The sequence below is a fragment of the Cryptococcus depauperatus genome, chromosome 4 (genome assembly GCF_001720195.1).
Source record: "Cryptococcus depauperatus CBS 7841 chromosome 4, complete sequence".
In the NCBI taxonomy this organism is placed as follows: domain Eukaryota; kingdom Fungi; phylum Basidiomycota; class Tremellomycetes; order Tremellales; family Cryptococcaceae; genus Cryptococcus; species Cryptococcus depauperatus.
Genome location: NC_089471.1, coordinates 1,505,214 through 1,523,364, shown reverse-complemented (window position 1 = coordinate 1,523,364; position 18,151 = coordinate 1,505,214). Strand labels below are relative to the sequence as shown.

Below are 18,151 nucleotides of genomic sequence, written 5' to 3'. Positions count from 1 at the left end.
AGAGTGTAAGTGCATAGCACTTCACGCTGCCACATGAGAAAATCCGGATAAGTCCGTCAACGTAGAATACATAATTGTAGATAGAATAGTTTCTCTTTCATACTTCATTTCATATGCACCACCAGTGCTAGTTTTGCGGTATTCGACCTTAAGCGTTTCTACGAGAACCTTAAGTAATAAAACTTGTAATTACAGTGAGGCACTCAAGCCTACAACTAATTAATTATTAACATTTAATAATTTTAGATTAAGATAATGACAGCTTGCACTTACACTATGTAAAGTAAGAAACAACAGTAGTATTAATTTAGTTGTATCATAATGGCATCAAATAGGACAAGTGATTGTTGCATTTTCAAAAACAGTTGAGGAATATAAACTTAAAGCTTGAGACAAGCAATTGTCATGGAAGGAATTATGCATATTTGACTTAGGAATGAGTTCGACTACGTACACTTTTACTCAATTCTCAGACTGCTTCTTGGTCGTCTTTTTCTTCTTCGGGTCGCGCAAAGGTTTGTTAATTAACTCCTTGAGCTCATCGTCTTGCAATGATTTGGTTGAGGATATTTTTTCACTGAGACATTAGAGGATGGTCATAATACTACTATTATTTCACTCACGTAGAGTACCAAAGTGGTCTTGGAGACAAAAGCAGGGGGCCTGCAGGGAGAAGAGCAACTACCTATCAGCGCCAATCATTATGAATCTAGCTTACTTGTGAAGAAAAACTCAGCGACAAGAGTGCCTGGAGCAGTCTGTACAATGTCATATGGTTTCAAAAGACCTAAGTAGTGTAAACTAATGGAAAGTCTAGTTGAACAAAACACCCACCGTGAGATACAGCTTCTTGAACGCCCATTCTCGCCCGCTTTTCGTCTTCAAGTGCTCGAAGAGTAAAAGGGAACGCGCCTGCCTTTTTCTGTATCTCGGAGAAGACAGCACGTGAGGTCTTCATCTTCAGCTGATAGTTGATACCAGCCTTCTTATAGATAGAAGTTCGCGATGGATCGGCTTTGGCCTGATTTTGATGAGGCCAAAATTGTCAAGTAGTGCAGGAGATACTTACTTTGCCATTTTCGCCAGTAACAACCAATATGTCAACGCCATAAACTTCCCCTTCTTCGAAAATTGCAGTCTCGTGGTCCCTCTTGAGTTCGGGAGATGGGTTCAGTAACACTCTCTTTTTCCCATCGGTCACATTTTTCTCGTGTTGACAACTGAGCATGCCCTCTACCCCAACACAGCCGTAAGATTTTGCAACCCTCTCCACCACATCAGTGATATCCCAATTTTTAGCGCTGACTTTGAGGGTCCTCATAGCTAATTCGGCAGCTTCATACGCAGCTTTGATGGCATCGGCAGCAAGACCTTCAGTCTTGGGTGAGAGATGTACAGTCTCCGCATGAATCACCGGGTAGCCATCAATGTGAATCCCAAGCATGACCTTGACAACATCACCTTCCTTCAGCTCAATCTCGGAGTCGGAAGGTAGAGGAGACACGTGCGATACGACGTTGTTGATTGAGATGGAAGTTGGAAAGGCAGAACCTTTGCTAACCTTGACTCCGTTTTTTGCCTTGTTCCAAAGAGGATTTACAGCCTCCGCAACTAATTTGTCACCTCTAAAGTCCCAATCAGACGGCCTCCTGCAGAATATTTTTTATTACATACTCAACACAAAGGTCAAGAACCTTCTTCCCAGGAGTTATTTGAGGCAAAAGCTTCTTGAGCACCTCTGTCAAGGCCTGACCAGCAGTGGTATATTTTGTTAGGCTGCAAATCATGTTATGAGCTGGATATGACAAGAGTCAACTTGACCTACGCATCGTTACCTAAACCCTTCTCAGTCTCTCCTGTCTCTTGGACGGGCTCGATGGGTTTCTTAAGGTCTACAGTTTCTGTAGAAGACATTTTGTCAATCTTTAATGTACTCTTATGATAATGAGTTATAGTTATAAAGGTAATGACGATATAGACCTTTGAATACTAATGAAAAAACTCCGCGCTCCATTTATTTGTGGCACAAGGGTATTTTCCTTTGTCTGAAAAGTGTTTTTTGGCCCAAAATTATTTTGAGTCCTGCTTTTTCTACGCTGCTATTGCCATGGATATCCGTGAATTAGTTGGAGTTTCCAGAACTGGTTTTGATTGAAATTTGTCTAAAGTATGCATTGTTTAAGAGGTTTCCATTTGCCTCGTAATCCCAATTGCTCTAATTATGCTTGCCTGCCACCACTTCCGCCCAAAACAAGTTTTAACTTTTTGCCCTTTTGTTTTTTCTCACTTCCTCCTACCAAACTACTCGTTTCTTTGCTTTCTGCAGCCTGTGGGCTTCCATATCTTGCTTTGTTGTTGATGGTTAAGGATTCAAACTCGCTCCATGCAGCGTCTATATCCGTGTTTCTGGTAATGTCTTTCTCTTGTACTTTATACTTGACGCTAAGGGCGTTTGCGAACGTATTGGTATGATGTTCTAGCGGTGCGGTATGATCTGATGGGAACGGATCTGAAGAAGCAATTATCTGATTGGTTCTTTCTGGTGTCCGGATAGGTGGAAGCGCTGAATTTTGAGCAACTTCCTCATGAACAGTGGTCTTAGGCGCCAGTTTGCTGTTATGGAGCAATCTCTCTGCTAGTTGCTCTTGAGCAATCTTCTTTTCCTCTATCTCTAGTTTGTTTTTTCTTTGCTTTATCCGGTTCTTTACGGATTGTTCAAGGTTTTGAAAGACCTCAGGAGTCAAGAGCAAATATGAATCTGTCTCGATAAAAATTATTTCCACTCCTATCGGCAGGTGATTCAAGTATTTACATCTTTTCCTCAGGTCATCACTGACTGTTTGATAACTGTAGTTCAAGACCGAGAACGTCATTTCAGGTGAGAAGTATTTATAGTCTTTGAAATGAGCCAGCAAAATTCGATTATCTAAGGGGTGAAGAAAGACATTTGTGCCCAGTGCTGATTGATAGAAATAATAATGAGAAGCTGGTGTAACTTTGGTATGATTCAGCGCGGCTGTCTTTGATTTTTCATGTGAGCTGAAAGTCATGCTTGGTGGGACACACTTGTCGACAATAATATTGGTATGCTCTTGTGATGGAGCTGACACGGTATGCGACGAAGAATGTGAAGTTACATTTCTTTGACTGTCTACATCCTGTTTGGAAAGTGCTTCACTTGTATGCTGTCCGTCTTTGGCATTACTTATTGATGATTTGTTGCTTGCCAAAGCTGTCTTCCAGGCCTCTATTCCCTCTTTTTCTAATTTCCTGATATGGCTGGTATCCAACTCCATTTGCACCCTGTTGATCTGCTGCTGAATCCTTTTGATGGCATCTTCGATAAAAACCACATTCAAATCATCGTTATATGTCGACCTTTGTTCAACTTCGAGATCCTTAATCTCCCGCTTTAACTCCTCCGTCATGTATTCTGGGGTCGCAAGCATATATCGAGAATATGTCAATACATCGGGAAGAAAGTGCCAAGGTACACTTTGCATTGAGAACGCAACCGAAGGATAGGTGGAAGATGAGGGAAGAGCAAGCGTCGACTTTGAAGAACGCTGTACAAGACGCATGTGGATTGTTGGCTTTTTGATAAGGCGCTCAATAGGTGAAGATTGCCTTGAATTTACAGATTCTTGTGGATGTCCCGCAAGGCTGGTGGTACCCTGCAGCTGATGATCGAAACTACCTTCTCCCAAAACACGACCTGATAAACTTGGTTCAACCAAATTCAATCTTTCAGTTTCGCCATCAGAGGCTTTGAGCATTGCTTCCGCACCAAGATACTTTACACTTTTGAGCGAATCGATTTGTATAAGGCCTCCACAAATGGGGCATGCCGTAACATGGGGAATGTCTGACAGTTGAATGTAATGAAGGATACAAGGAAAGCAGAATATCTATTCCACAATCCCATTTAGTTCTAAATGGTCAATGTCTAGTCAAAGACAAGAACATACATGGCCACACTCGCTCATGCGTCCAGCCAATGGCTTGTCCAAACAAATAGGGCATTTTCGACCTTGTTTTTCCTCTTCCAGCCGCCTTCTTGATTCATGAGATTGTGCCTCCTTCCATCTCCACTCGCTGTCATTGAAGTCATCATATATGTCTGAAAACCCCGAAAATTGGAGCGTGGAGACGAAACCTTGTGCAACCGATAGTGCAGAGAAGGTCGGTACGATGATCTGGAGTACATTAGGCCAATGTAACGAGCTATAGCGTTTTAGCCAGTGCTGAAAGAAAACAAAACGACCGACCGACCGATCAGGATCAACAAGATGAACGTTGAACGACAGTGCCTCCGTTGGTTTGAGTATGAATTTGAAGGAAGTATTAACAAACCTTGCTCGGTCTGATATGGCTTTCGTACGTCTTCCTGCTCTTTTTTGCTTGGTGGTGGCGGAGCGAGGGGTGAAAGAGGTGGGATGAGAAGGAAGAGAAAAGTTCAGCCATGAATATGGGTCATCAACGAGTTCGTTGGGCCGCGGAGGATGAGGTCTATCCCGGTTTCTCATTTATACAGGCTATAAGGTAGATTGAAGTTTACTTAATTGTATAGTTAAGGAAAAGTAATGTTGCTCAAGAGTCACCACAAATTTTGGGCTTCAAATGCCCAATTAGAAGATAAATGAGATGAAATTTGGGCAATTGTTTTATGACTCTACAGGGAGGGCCAAATAACTTTTAAATACAGACTTGTTAACTCGTTCATCGCAACCCATTCAATATTAATTCTTTTCACTCATCAACGATTTTATTACAACGCCTTTTGTAATTCATTTGAGCAGGCAAGAATCGATAATGGCAAGCTCAAGTCAGTAGAATGTTGTGGACATCGTTGCTTGCAAGACTAATGATGGCAGAACAAGCTGGTTTCCATCCCCATCCTCCTTCACTCTTTCATCGAGGACTTGCTAAAGCACTTGGGGCAGGAATGTGGTTCTTCATCTTTTACCGGGCTAGGTGAGTTTATACACTGTAAAGTCTGTCGCTCGAGTTAGCAAAGGGAGACAGTGTCCAATGGCATGGACAATCTGCTGACTTGCTTATAGACAGGATGGTCCCGCTCTCATCGTGAGTATATGTTTGGCTTTCACAATTAGCCCCTGTGCTGCAACAATCTGACGCGAAGGATTGGCTCTAGGGTCTTCGGCATCCTTGGGAAGGAAACCATTAACATACTCAAAGTTCTTACAGCATTCTGCCCCACATAGCGCTTCATGCATGTGTTGCTTTGGAATGCAGGAACAAGGAAATGTCTATGCTTGACTATTTTCAACAGCTTCTTTTCTGATTTTGCTTCAGTTATTGCTTGGTCTTGACTGTTTTCAGATTAAATAAGTATTTTTGGTCAAAGTGGGTTTGATTATTAACATGTTGGCCGTTGTGGACAGAGGCATGGAACACTGAAGACTTATTTACCTTGGTTGCAAGGCTGCTTCAACTGTATCTTTTCGAGTATCTTTTTTGTTTTCCCAACCTCGCAATACTGTACAGTTCCATTGCCATTGGTTTCTTGACCACTGCTATATATCGTAATAACCCAGTATAGGTTGAGTGTATGACAATGAAATTACGTCCCAACTGATCTGAATAAATATAATGTGCATGTGAACCGACCACCGCTTAACTAACTTTCTTTCGCCTCTTGATCAGTGAACTTGCTTTCAAAAGTTAGATAAATATTCTAGATAATACAATGATTGACGTTTGTATTTTTTCACTGATATGGTAAGAAACGTTCACTACATTTACAACGGACGAGTTTGCAGAGTAAGGTTGTGGACAGTAAAGTATTGAGCAAAGAGATCCATCGGCATTTACCAAGTTGAGAAGTAGCTCACTGTCCGAGCAAAAATTTACTTGTGACTTCTTTCCAAGTTTATGCAACCCTGGAAACTTTGAAAGCTTTTGAAAGGTTGAAGAGGCAGATCCTGTCTCATAAACTTGGCCAATTTGAAACGTTTTACGCCAACTTTGATGTTTTGATTTCCAAACGGTTCAGCCGTAGATCAATAGAGAGAGAAAGCATTCTATTGATTAATGACATACGACAATCAAGCGCTGTAAAGGTTCTGGTAAAAAGACTGCTTTATGGGGATAACTTGTAGGTATTGTATCACAGTGTGTTGCCCCATATGTAAGCGGTTTTGAAGGACAACATTCATCGTAAAAGACTGATTAATATCGGCCACTATCACCAGCAACGTGAGGTCGAAGAGTTACTACCTTTTTATAACGTTTGGATATAATACTATGAGGTTGATATCAAATCCAACGGTATTAGATCAAGTTCAAAAGCGCCATTAATCAACAGCATGATTTGCAGAGCCACAGCATATTAATACCCATCTATAAGTCCTATAAACGATATAGTTAGCTTATACTTGTCCAAAAACTCTATTCCTTACTGTCTGACAATTGCATAGGATGTTTGTAGATTGAATGCAGCCTTCATGTAGTACCTACTACTGATTTTTGCAGGGTTATATTATTGGCTATAAGCTTGTAGAGTTTATTCACCAGTTGGACATATAAGTCAGTACTTTCGGATAGATTGTGGTCTCTTCCAGTTCATGACTTGAGCCGACTCGATGGATTGATCTCAAGTCGCCAGAGAAAGCGATCGGTCTTGTTTCAATCATAGCCTTCCCAGCTTGAACAAAGCAGCAGTATTTAATGGGATATTTGGCCCTTCAGAACATGCACTTGGACATATGAATAGAGAAATCTGGCTGTTTCGGCTGGCGGCAGAAAATTCCGCGGAGGTTGGCTTGAGAAACAGAAGACATGCTCTCAGATTAGACAATGGTAATACAATAACTTTTCACAACGTAATAATCCGGTTGTATTGCTCTTGTTGACTTGATATATTCTCGAAAATGCCTTGATAAATTTGTGATAATCTGTTGGTAAGCGGATACTTGCTTTGCGCCCGAACTAGTTGTTTGAACTATGTAGGCCAAGGAATTGTTATTGAGATATACGTCAGAAAAAGGTAAAGATTGTTGCAGAGAACTTTTAATAATGTAGCAAATATTATATTTTTGTAATAGAAATCAAAAGATTAAAAATGTAAAAGAATGCAAACTTGAAAAAATAAAAGTAGTGCCACTAGTAGCACGTGATGCGGTGTTGAGCTTTTGCCGCCAACAATCTTGGACTCTGTTATTTTACTTTGCATTATCTTGATACTTTTCTGATACATTCTACCTGATACTCTAAAGCATTATTTTTGAAAGCCGGTAACAATGGCAGAGGACCTACTGCACGACAAATTCTACCTGAGGTAAGTTCATTGTTAATTACATACAGTGTTGTCAATAGCTGAGTCGTTGTTCTCTCTAGGTATTAGTAAGTAGTATCGATTAGCTCAACTTTGATGCTAGCACTTGTCATGGCTGGAAATCGACACGAAGGAGCTGATAAATCGTCCAGTACTGGCCATCAGGGTGCTCATGGACATGAGTTTCTGGAGTTTGAATACTTTCATGGTGAGCAAACGTACTTGTAAATGCTGCTTTCAAGGTTTACAATTTCTAATAGGGCGTATTCGCTATGCCAACAACTCAAACTATCGTAACGAAAACTTGATTCGTAAAGAAAGTGAGTTGACAGTCTCAAACCATTTGTGTTATTGGGTGGATAAGGGGAAAGGGTTTGGGCGTTATTTTTGAAACTCTCTCGAGAATGGATTTTAAGGGAATCTTGAAATAGGATTACAAAGGCAACTGAGGATGCAAGAGTTATCATTGACTTTAAGCAGCATTTGTGTCACCTGCTGTTGCTGAAGAACTCAAAAGAATTGTTCGGGAAAGTGAGATCACCAAGTGAGTTATAGTTGTTAGACACTGAGCAAGACCTAAATATAAAATTAGAGAAGACGATGTGTCATGGCCCAAGAAGGATGTTGTTGGGAAACAAGAACTGGAGGTTAGATTAGACAAGGAACATATCTCTTTCGAAGTAACCAATTGTCTTCAATCAGTAGTTGTTTGTGGCTGATCAGCAGAATAGACTGCAAAAATCGGTTCCTTAGCAGACGTTAATGATTCAAGTGATGCGGAAGGCTTAAGAGTGTTTTATTATTTAATTCAAGACCTTAAGGTGAGTGCAATTGAAAGCACAGCACATAATTCTTACGGTCAAGTGCAGTGTTTCATTTTTGCCCTCATCTCATCGCACTTCAAAATCAAGCCAAGTATGCCCTTTCTGATACTACTTCTTCCGGTTCTGACATGATTTTCAGTACAAAACTAGACTTAGGGCACTATGAGAGAAATCCAGGTCTTGAGCTCTGAGTATCGAGGGTTGCCGTGTGGTGGTTAAGCGACTGTTTCAAGATTCTATATAGTCTTATCGCGATTTGACTAAAAAGCAGGTAATTTATCATGCAATGACTCAACCCACCTATCAAGTTTTGAAATTATAAATTGAAGGATGATACCGCAATATTTCACGTTATTTCTAGTATTTGCTTGAGCAATCTCTCTAGAAAGGCTGTCCTGGGTATTAGTTGGTTTTAAATAACTGCAAGTCATTGTGCAGCGAATATAAAATTAAACTATTATTTTTTAAAAAAGAAAAGAGAAAATACAGCAGCTAAATGAGCAAAGAGATATGGATCAATTCCAAGGTCAAGTCTTCTTAGATGTCCAACGACTTACCTCATTAGGATCTGATTCAAGTAGTCTTTCTCAAACTGAGTAGCTAAAAATCGCCGACTCTGCTTTCTTGGATTCTTTTTGACTTTGAGATTGCGACTCTAAGCTTTCACCGAGCTAGCTTTCACGGAAAATGTCATATCTATAAGCTCAAAAGGCGGTTCGGTCCGTATGGCAATAGCGCTGAGATAGTGTATAGACATATCTTTGCCAAGTTAGTGTCTAAGCCTACAACACTACAACAGATTGCAAGTCAGCCGAAAGCGAAGCACTTCTAGGTAATCCGAAATCTTTATAAAAGTGGAGTTTCAAGAGGCTTCAAGCTTTATCAGTACCTTGTCATACTTTTGCCAAAAACTTCGTGTGATCTCTCATTTAATCAGCGCCAAGCCACAACCAGCCGTATACGCTGGTCGCGTCGGTGTACAAAACCATCAGTTTGTTCAACAATGTTAGTTGTAAGATGTGGATACCTCGCTCTCTAGGAAAATCAATTTTTTAACTCTTCCCTTCCATCTTATCAGAACCTTTGCTCAACCATACTTCCGGGTAGAGAGATTGATGGAAATAAATCCGTCAGAATAGAATATGACAGATATGAGCCAAATATGGTGATGAGATCTGACAATCAATCGTAGCAGAGACCCCAGATGCATTCACCACAGGCCATTGCCTACAACGAGTGGGATACTGTACTCCTTAAGCGAGTTCGTCCTCTTCGGCATCGTCCTGGTCAACCTTGAAGTACCTGAGGGAGTATGTGTCCTTCTGAGTGGCAACGACACTTGAATAATGTTCAGAAAATGCCTACATCTTATCTTAGAGAGACTTACCGAAGGAAATTCTCAAAGGAGTTCTTCTTCAAGTGCTTTTTTGTCAAGTACTTGAGGTACCTCTTAGAGAAAGCTACTTGAGCGGTAAGAACAATCTTAGCTCCTGCAGCCAAAGATCAGTATCCCATCTGGAAGGAATCTCTTGTACACACCCTCCCTCTTGACGGCTACAGCATCGCCGAGCTGACCAGGTTTACCGTTAACTTTGATACGGTCGTGAAGAAACTTCTCGAAAGCAGCCAGATCAAAGACTGAGTCGTTCACGGGGACGGAGCAATCCACGTAGAACTTGTGGATAGGCTTGCCAACGACGGTATTTTTGGAGGTAGGGGTTCGAGGCTATAGTCAAAGGCAAGAACATGATTTCCGGTCAGCCTTCATCTGGCAATTTGAACGGTAAGGGCGGGGAATTGTAGGTCATGTCTTGGAGCGAAAACGGATAAGAAGGGACGCACCATTGTGTCTACAGACTTTCTGCAAAACGGTGCTTGAGTGAATTAGATCCCTTTTTCGTTTTATAAAAATCACAAAAAAACAATTTCTTGAAATTTCTACAGTCTGGGTGTTATAAATCCGAAATACCGAATGTGGCACATTAAAGAAATTATTTACGTCTTGTTGATGATACCCATATTATTTCTGGAAATATAAAAAAAATACACGTAAGCACCAAACAAAATCTTATCATCTTTTGTATTTTATTGTTTAGATCTCGTTTCACCTTTGCTTCATTGCTTGCCATTCACAGCCTTCTATGCTATCAAGATACGTATACAGCATTCTGACAAGCCAGGTCCTAATCCTGTAATGAGGTGTGTATGCGACTGGCAGCCACGACTGCTTCTCTTCGCTGAGACATCGCTCTTGCCATCTATCAAAGATCTCCTGCTCCATCTTATCTCATGCTCCCTGTGTCTGCCGCCATGACTGCTCAACCACATTCATCCTCTCCTGAATTACCAAGATCTCCATCGGACACATCCCTGGCGACTACGATAGGGTCAAGGTCGAGGAAAAATGGTCAATGGTTTAACTATGAAATCCACCAATACCCCTCAATTGGATACAGACTTCACTATGATGGTATGACGGGTTAGTTCCTACAGCATTAACTTCACGGCCTCTTTGGGGGCCTCCAACACATAAGCTCATTCTCCTGGCTGATATTTCCTCTGCATGCAACTCAGAGTCGAGTCTGGCTGGGGACTTGATAACGCCTCTTTGGTTTTGACATCATTGAAACTCAAATCACAGAAGTATTGAAAGTTGCATTCAACTATTTTTCAAGCTATAACTCGCCTCTTCTCACCAAACGTGACCCGCTGTATATAAACACAAATGCGTGCTTGTCCAACGAAACGGATGATTCTACAATTATCGAATTTCCAGCCTCAATAAGCTCTCGTCAGCGAATGCGACTCAGTTTCAACTTTGAGAATCATTGGGCTGAGCCGAAGTAAGTCTCTTGACAGCTGACAATGCAGTCATGGCGATGCTTCTTTTGCGGCTTAGGGGAAACCCCTCTACGCTGGGGCCAAAAGCAAGGCTGTGGATGGGCTAACATCGACTTTGTTTGATACCTCATTTCATCTCGCAGTAAAATCCTTTCTTATGTTAATATGACATTCTTCGGTCCTTGTTGCCGAGGATGTTGATTTTCTATGTTTCCAAGGTCGTAAGGACATGATTATTCTTCGATGCCAACGACAACTTCATGGACTGTCAACAGTAGCATGTCAAACTCTCTGGTACTTCTAGACATACGCCAAGTATCATTAGGCTGCCTTTACAGCGTAGAGGTGTTTTCTTGGGTAGTAGAATCATCAATCATGCACTTGATCAGCCATGTTAGAACGCAAGGTGGTGAAGCGGATGTTTGGAAATGAAACATTATCTTAATAAGAATATTAGGAATATGCTTGGTGGTCGTTAACTTTTCTCTAATAGTATTTCATTCATGTCAATTTGTTGAGAATTTTCATCGACAATGGAATAAACTAGTGCATAGAGACATCAAAGAAAAGATTGTAATAGCGTAATAGTTCTAATTAGTCTTGAGATTCGCTGTCATCGGCTGCAGAAGAAAACAATCAAGATTGGTTGAGACAAATGCCATTCATGTTCCAAGCATTATTAATGACAGAATGTTCTAGATGATATAAAGTCTGTGGATAGTGTCTACGAATACTCGTACTTGGACGAGTGTATGATCTTATCCTCAAGAATTGAAGAATGAATCAATCCATGAAAACAGTCATAAATTCAACAAAGAATCGCAGCATTGTCCTTGACAAGACGATTTAAAACAAGCTTGCTGAATTAGAAGCCTAAAGATATAACCAGATCTGCTGTATGTGCCATGTAAATGGCGGCCCGTTGAATTATGCCTTACCACCCTTCTTTCTTGTCATGTCTAAGATACCTCAACATATATATTATCTTTCACTTGAGACCAAGTACATGATTGAAGTATGACTTTGTTATAACATTGACTCTTTCGGCTTTGTGTTTATCCTCCATGTTTTTTTTGTCAACATACTCAATCGTGCCACATAAGTGAACTGGAAGACCAATTCAAATGTGGAGAATGTTTTACTTTGATAGGAACATATTATTTGTGATACGATTATATCCAGGAGGTGAGTGGAAAAGGTACTCAAGTCAGAAAGTCAATGGACTCTCAATAATTCCAAGCTGCACTGCTCAGCAAGTATACGGGTATTGTTGGTTACTTTCTTGGTGTCTTGCTTTGTCAGCATAAAACGAGAATATTATATCTGAACTGCAAGTATGGCTCACTCAATGGCCTGTCGCATGATGGTAAGATTAGCTGCCATAAATTGAAGCATTTCGTTCTTTCGCATCTATAAAATTATTGAGATCTCTTACAATGGTATACCAGATGTATACATTCCTTTGTCTTGAATATACGTCTTTGTATAGATAGGAAATGTTCACAATTTGTGGTTTCATTCAGGTAGAAAGCGCCGAATGCATGAAACACTGACATGCTAACACCCACAAGACCAGCTTACCTGACCAAGTCAGTCAAACTAATAGCTGTTGCGGACTCTCAATCCGTGAACGTCCGTTTAGCTTCAAAATGTAATGACCAAGTACTGAGTAGTTTTCTTCTATTGACTTGCTCCCCTGTCAAGCTACAGATTTATTTTAGCTATAGGGTAATTGGAAAATGAAGTGGCACTTACCTTTGGCCAAAAGTCAAGGGGCTCAAATATATAAACATACCTATGACTAGGAGTGACAAGGCTAAGAGTGTCAATTTAGCTGCCTGATTTAATTTGGCTCTAACAGCCGGTCTCAGCCTCGTTGTTGGGCCTGCAACACTAATAGGGTAATTTACTGTTTCCAATAAAAGGAAATTAAGAATGGAGCCAGCCACAAGGGTAGATGCAAGATAGGCAGGAAGATAGTGGTGCAAAAACCGCTGTCGTCCCATAAGATAGAATGGGAGATAATGGAAGGCCCAAGCATTCAAAAAGAAACCTGTGTTACGATACATGCGTTGCCGAATACCTGCGATTATCTTAGTGGCTGATATGAGCAATTGTTGACGACGTACCTGTCTCAATAGGATCCAAACCTCGCCTTCGAGCAAGCATATCTGCCAGTATGATCCCACAGTACACAGATAAAGTGACAGTGCACAACCACCAGGCAAATACGTTTCCTACCATATAGATTTGTTGTTTTGTTTCGTTTTGAGTCCAAAAACTAATGCCACTCAAACAAAAGGGCCATTCAATGGGTGTTGATTGATAAGGATGAACGGATGTGAGACCAGCATTGTGTTGGAGCATTAAAATTTGAAGCTCAAGCCACTTCATCAAGAAAGACCTCGACTTGGGAACTTTGATTTCAACCTGAACCGTACGGTTTTTGAAATCAATACCCTGGCCATCTTCCACAACCTCATTGACGAACCAACTGGTTCCACGATCGTCCTGTTTCTTATTTCCATTAACTTCTTGATGCTCACTGGCCCAGTCAGGTAAATTTTTGGGGTGAGTCCACAGGACCACTTTAGTCGGAATGTGCATGAGTTTAAAATGCCCAGATAAAGTCTTCCACGGCTGTCCTTCATGAGCGTCTTGAATAAGCAGTCGAAAGAGCGTGTCGTTTCTTCTTTCTTCGTCGTCCAAAGATAACGTAGTGAATTCTTGATTGGTAGCCATCAAGGGAGAGGCAACGTCATGGGTAAGCAAAAGAGTTTGGGTGTTCACATGTTTTAGTTGTACCACATCGTTGTGTCGCACGACTCTGCCTCGACCAGAATCTGGGATTTCTTTGGTAGGAATAATTTGCCAATAATTGTCTGTAGTGTTGTGTGGATAACAAGTCACTTGCTGACCTTGGGAACTGATTCGACCGTCTTCGTAACGCAAGGGATATCTTTCTGGGCGCGAGTTTAGGAATTGTTTGGTTCCTTTGTGTCGGACAGTGATCGTGTCGTGATATCTGATCTCTGTAAATTGCATCAGGCGCAGATCTTTCAAATGAAAGCTCACCATGGGAATTCAAAAGTAACTCGTTACCGCTTAAAGTCTCCTGGAATGCAGGGCTCATAAAACTATCTCCAGGACCAGAGAATTTGAGAATCTTGAAATGTACCCAAAAGAATGACAGATAAAAAAAGAAAGGAAGAATAATTAGACCGACTATACGGTAGAAGAAATGCTTATACCAATGTGACTGTAACACCAATTAGATATTTTCACAGCCTTTTGAAGGGTACTCACCATAGGATGGCCCTTTTTTATGTCTAGGATTTCCCAGAGGTCCCAGATGACTGCAGCCCCAATGGTGAAAAATGTTAGCACTCCCACCATCTTGCAACCAAGTGTGCACGCCAGCCAAAATCCGGTAGATACAAGCCAGAAAAACCATCGACGCGAAAACTCCACATATCTCGATTGAGAAAATTTGATGTAAGACAAGAGCGAGAGCGACATGAATAGTACCAATGCTGCATCCAACAGGATGAGACGGGTCTGGATAACGTGACCATTATCGAAAAGAAGTAGAATGGATGAAAAGGCCGCAATGGCGATAGGGTATCCAGACTCCCTCATGATGGCGAAGATGACGGGAACAGTGAGAGAACCCATGAATGCGCAGAAACCTCTCATGGCGACATAAGGTACATTTGCGGCGCTATAGGAGTCGCCTATCTGTTCGAACCCAAAATCACCGTCAAAACCAACCAGCCAAGCCACGAAGGCATTCAGTAACTTGGCCAGAGGAGGATGCACATCAAAGAAATATTCCCTTTTGATGTAATGTCCTGCAAAAGAGCCAAAATGGACTTCGTCAAATACGACTTGATCGGGATGGTCAATCCGCCAGAAACGAACAGCAGCTGCCACGACTGTGAGTAACATGGCCGTCGTCCAGGAGATCACATGTTCGGAGCGTATAGATTGAGAAGAGATAGGAGGACGTAGAATACGAGGCTGCTCGTTGGTTATTACATGGCCATCCTATTGACAATGGAGTTCACATACTTTACTGTCGTCGGCAGAAACCCGCGGCAGAGGGGGTGATTCGTCCGCATGAAAACGCCTCTTGCGGGGAGCGGCCGACATGGTGTAGTGGAAAGAAGAAAAATGACAAAAAAAAAACAAAAACGAAAAGATATTTAATTAAAAGCTATTCAAAGAAATACGTTGTGTCAACACAGCTGTAACAAAGGCAAGTTGTTAGGCACCCGTGTTTCGTGTGCCTAACAAAAAGATGAATAGATTTGTTGAATGTATCATCACAAGTTGACATTTTCTATTAATGTTGTAAAATGTTTACTTTTACATCTATACAATTTATCAAAATCAAAAAGAAAAAGTACAACTCATATATGCGAAAACCACTTCACCCAGCTCTTGCTCGTAAGCGAAATGGTACAGTCAGGACATGGATGATACTCACCATACTAAACGGCCATCTTCGTTTCCTGTCACCATCATTTGAGATATTGATTTCATGACTTTGAAATTAACAAACAATTAAAACAGATAAGGATAATCTTCTTTGAGACATAAAAGTTAATAGAAAGCCTATCAATAAGGAAACGCTTGCACGTCTAGCCAGCAAACGTATCTACGTAGTGGCACGAAATTGTGCGAATGAAATTGACATTTACTAATGGCCTATACATCAGTATAGGTATTGCCTTGAACTTCTACAAGATAGATAAGTGACTTTGAAACTAATTTAGACATTCGATTATAAAGCCAACTCCATGTCGGAACTAGTATACGTCCTTTCGAATACATGACTTAGAGTTTTCATTACAGGCTGGCAAGATATGGAAAGTTTAGTTATAATTATTGAGAATTTTTGGCCCAAAAATCTCTGACAATAATCCAAATTGGGCCATAAAAGCCTCAAATCGGAAATCTTTGTTCCTGTCTTGTTCATGTCAACGTATTATTCGTTTGATTCCGTTGACATTACGTTTTCATAGACATACTGGCATTTTGTTCTTTCTTTTCTCATTCTTACATCAGACATGCTCTCAGCGCCGTCGTGGTCTTCTCTCAATCCTGTTCAGGCGTTAGTCGGTCCGTTGGTTCATTTTTTGGAACGTTTCAGGTGCTCACGAATGTGTTTTCCATGTTAGAACAATGTTGCGATCCGACTTTGCCTGTTCCCAACGACGTCGCCAATAGCGAACTAATTGCAATGATCAACCACAGGAAATCCAACAGGTATGTTGATGGTCCTATTGAGTGTAGCTGTTGAGTAATGTTTGGATGGTCGCAGTGCTCGAGACGCCGCTCATGGTCTTCTGCCTCATATAAATTCGAGAAATCCCACTGAGGCTTTACTAGCTCTTAACGTCCTCGACTGTCTTGTCAAACACTGTGGCTATCCTGTGCATCTTCAAATCAGTACCAAAGAATTTCTCAATGAGCTCGTTCGCAGGTTTCCAGAACGTCCTCCGATGGTGATAGGAAAAGTAATGGGAAAGATTTTGGAGCTCATACATGAATGGAAGAACACAATCTGTGTATCATCAAATCATAAAGATGATCTGACACATATTCGTGACATGCACAGATTGTTGAGTTATAAGGGTGAGTTTAGTAGAATGGCGTGACAGCAACCTCATACTCCTTAAAGGGTATCGATTCAAGCCTTTCGACGCAGCGAGAGCCTTGGCATCTGCCAATCCAAATGAAGTCAGTATCTGTCTTTCACAAAACATGAGGAACAGTACCTTCATTTGATTTCACTGACTGGCTAGCATAGAATCTGAAATCACCAGAGGAGCTAGAGGCAGAGGACAGAGCAGCTAAAAGTGCTGTAAGTATATCTGACAGTTGACGTCAATTACTCAATTTTTTGCAGAAACTTCAAGAATTAATCCGACGCGGAACGCCTCGAGACCTTGCTGCCGCTCAAGAGCTCATGAAGACGCTTGCAGGAGCTGTGAGCTTTAGTCTGATTAGTTGTAAAGATCGTTGACTTTCAATCAGGATCCAGAAAAAGCCGTTGATTATTCGGCTCAAACCCTCAAAGAACTGGACAAAGTTCAATCTAAAGCACTTTTGCTTGACGATATGCTCAACAATGCAGTCAAAGGAGAGATGATTGGGCTTGATGGCGATGTATATGATCAGGTTGCGACAGCCTGTAAAGGCGCCAGACCAAAAATACAAAAGTGGATAGAGGACGACCACGGTTTCAAAGAGAGCATGATGGGTGATTTCTTGACACGTTGCGTTCTAGAAGATTGGCTGATAAGTATCAGAGAGGCTGCTTTTGTGTAATGATTTAATCAATACAGTTTTAAAGAGATTCGAACTTGCCAAAGCAGGACAAGACTTTGACAACATATCTACGACTGAGAGGTTAGCCTCTCTTATCATACGTTAGGCCTGTTCTGACCAATGCGTGATAGACTGAAACAGAACCAGAACTCTGTAGACTTAATATCCTTCGACGCAGCCGTGAGCGAAAATGTCACATCCCCTGATTTACCGGGAATGACTATTGCTTCATCCTCTTCCAGCTACGGCTTGACATCGGTTGGTCTTCCCGCCGACCTCTTCAGCGTCGAAGTCTCAAAAACCTCCAGCAACCCTCATGGACAAACACAAGCAAACGACTTGATGACCAGTTTGGCTTTCCCTCAAATGCAGACCTCCCATTCTAGAAATATCCCTCAACCTATATCTGAAAGGACAGATATCTCGGGGACGCAAGGGTCCGAGGCGTCCACGAATACGAATACTGTCCCCTTGAAGACAACAGCTCCAATGCCGCATCAACAGCAAGCTCAACAGTCCCAATATTCAGGGCAGCAAAAAGATGCATTTGCTGATCTTGTGGATTTGATGAGCTAACGAGTTGCTTGAATATGGGAGCTATGTCAAATCAGGTGTTACATATGTCTATCGTACGTATCTACCTGCCATGTATGCATACCCAAGGAGAAGAGACCATATATGCATCTTAAACTGTGACTATGACGTCGCGTCTCTCGAGATGGCTCAATCTAGATCCTTTCTCCAATCTTTCAGAGACCAGATCTGGTTGGACTATTGCTAATTGGTAGATGCAAGGGTATCCTGATATTCTCGCCTTGCACATTTATACAAGCCCCTTGAGAGTGCAAAGCAA

General features: G+C 41.4%; 6 protein-coding genes across 6 annotated transcripts; 2 read left to right on the top strand and 4 right to left on the bottom strand.

Annotated features, from left to right (window-relative positions):
• Positions 1-462: 462 nt before the first annotated feature.
• On the bottom strand, positions 463-1,914 carry L203_103911 (DNA-binding protein, 42 kDa; the record flags this gene model as incomplete). Its single annotated transcript, XM_066213301.1, has 7 exons — positions 463-577; positions 624-663; positions 719-787; positions 835-1,021; positions 1,070-1,625; positions 1,675-1,776; positions 1,826-1,914. 7 exons carry the CDS (start codon positions 1,912-1,914, stop codon positions 463-465), a joined length of 1,158 nt encoding a protein of 385 aa, XP_066069398.1.
• A 305-nt stretch (positions 1,915-2,219) lies between these two features.
• On the bottom strand, positions 2,220-4,526 carry L203_103910 (uncharacterized protein; the record flags this gene model as incomplete). Its single annotated transcript, XM_066213300.1, has 3 exons — positions 2,220-3,908; positions 3,969-4,224; positions 4,273-4,526. 3 exons carry the CDS (start codon positions 4,524-4,526, stop codon positions 2,220-2,222), a joined length of 2,199 nt encoding a protein of 732 aa, XP_066069397.1.
• A 2,736-nt stretch (positions 4,527-7,262) lies between these two features.
• Positions 7,263-8,271, top strand: L203_103909 (uncharacterized protein; the record flags this gene model as incomplete). Its single annotated transcript, XM_066213299.1, has 9 exons — positions 7,263-7,300; positions 7,360-7,365; positions 7,450-7,505; positions 7,558-7,617; positions 7,778-7,841; positions 7,890-7,977; positions 8,029-8,118; positions 8,167-8,212; positions 8,261-8,271. 9 exons carry the CDS (start codon positions 7,263-7,265, stop codon positions 8,269-8,271), a joined length of 459 nt encoding a protein of 152 aa, XP_066069396.1.
• Positions 8,272-9,374: 1,103 nt separating this feature from the next.
• L203_103908 (uncharacterized protein) lies at positions 9,375-9,966 on the bottom strand (the record flags this gene model as incomplete). Its single annotated transcript, XM_066213298.1, has 4 exons — positions 9,375-9,459; positions 9,509-9,611; positions 9,661-9,847; positions 9,964-9,966. The coding sequence occupies 4 exons, from the start codon at positions 9,964-9,966 to the stop codon at positions 9,375-9,377; spliced, it is 378 nt and encodes a 125-aa protein (XP_066069395.1).
• Positions 9,967-12,581: 2,615 nt separating this feature from the next.
• L203_103907 (uncharacterized protein) lies at positions 12,582-15,114 on the bottom strand (the record flags this gene model as incomplete). The annotated part of the gene is made up of 6 exons (XM_066213297.1): positions 12,582-12,666; positions 12,718-13,045; positions 13,092-13,994; positions 14,038-14,221; positions 14,269-14,982; positions 15,034-15,114. 6 exons carry the CDS (start codon positions 15,112-15,114, stop codon positions 12,582-12,584), a joined length of 2,295 nt encoding a protein of 764 aa, XP_066069394.1.
• A 920-nt stretch (positions 15,115-16,034) lies between these two features.
• On the top strand, positions 16,035-17,874 carry L203_103906 (uncharacterized protein; the record flags this gene model as incomplete). The annotated part of the gene is made up of 9 exons (XM_066213296.1): positions 16,035-16,086; positions 16,146-16,233; positions 16,289-16,602; positions 16,649-16,707; positions 16,778-16,831; positions 16,877-16,957; positions 17,005-17,230; positions 17,280-17,379; positions 17,430-17,874. 9 exons carry the CDS (start codon positions 16,035-16,037, stop codon positions 17,872-17,874), a joined length of 1,419 nt encoding a protein of 472 aa, XP_066069393.1.
• Positions 17,875-18,151: the final 277 nt, after the last annotated feature.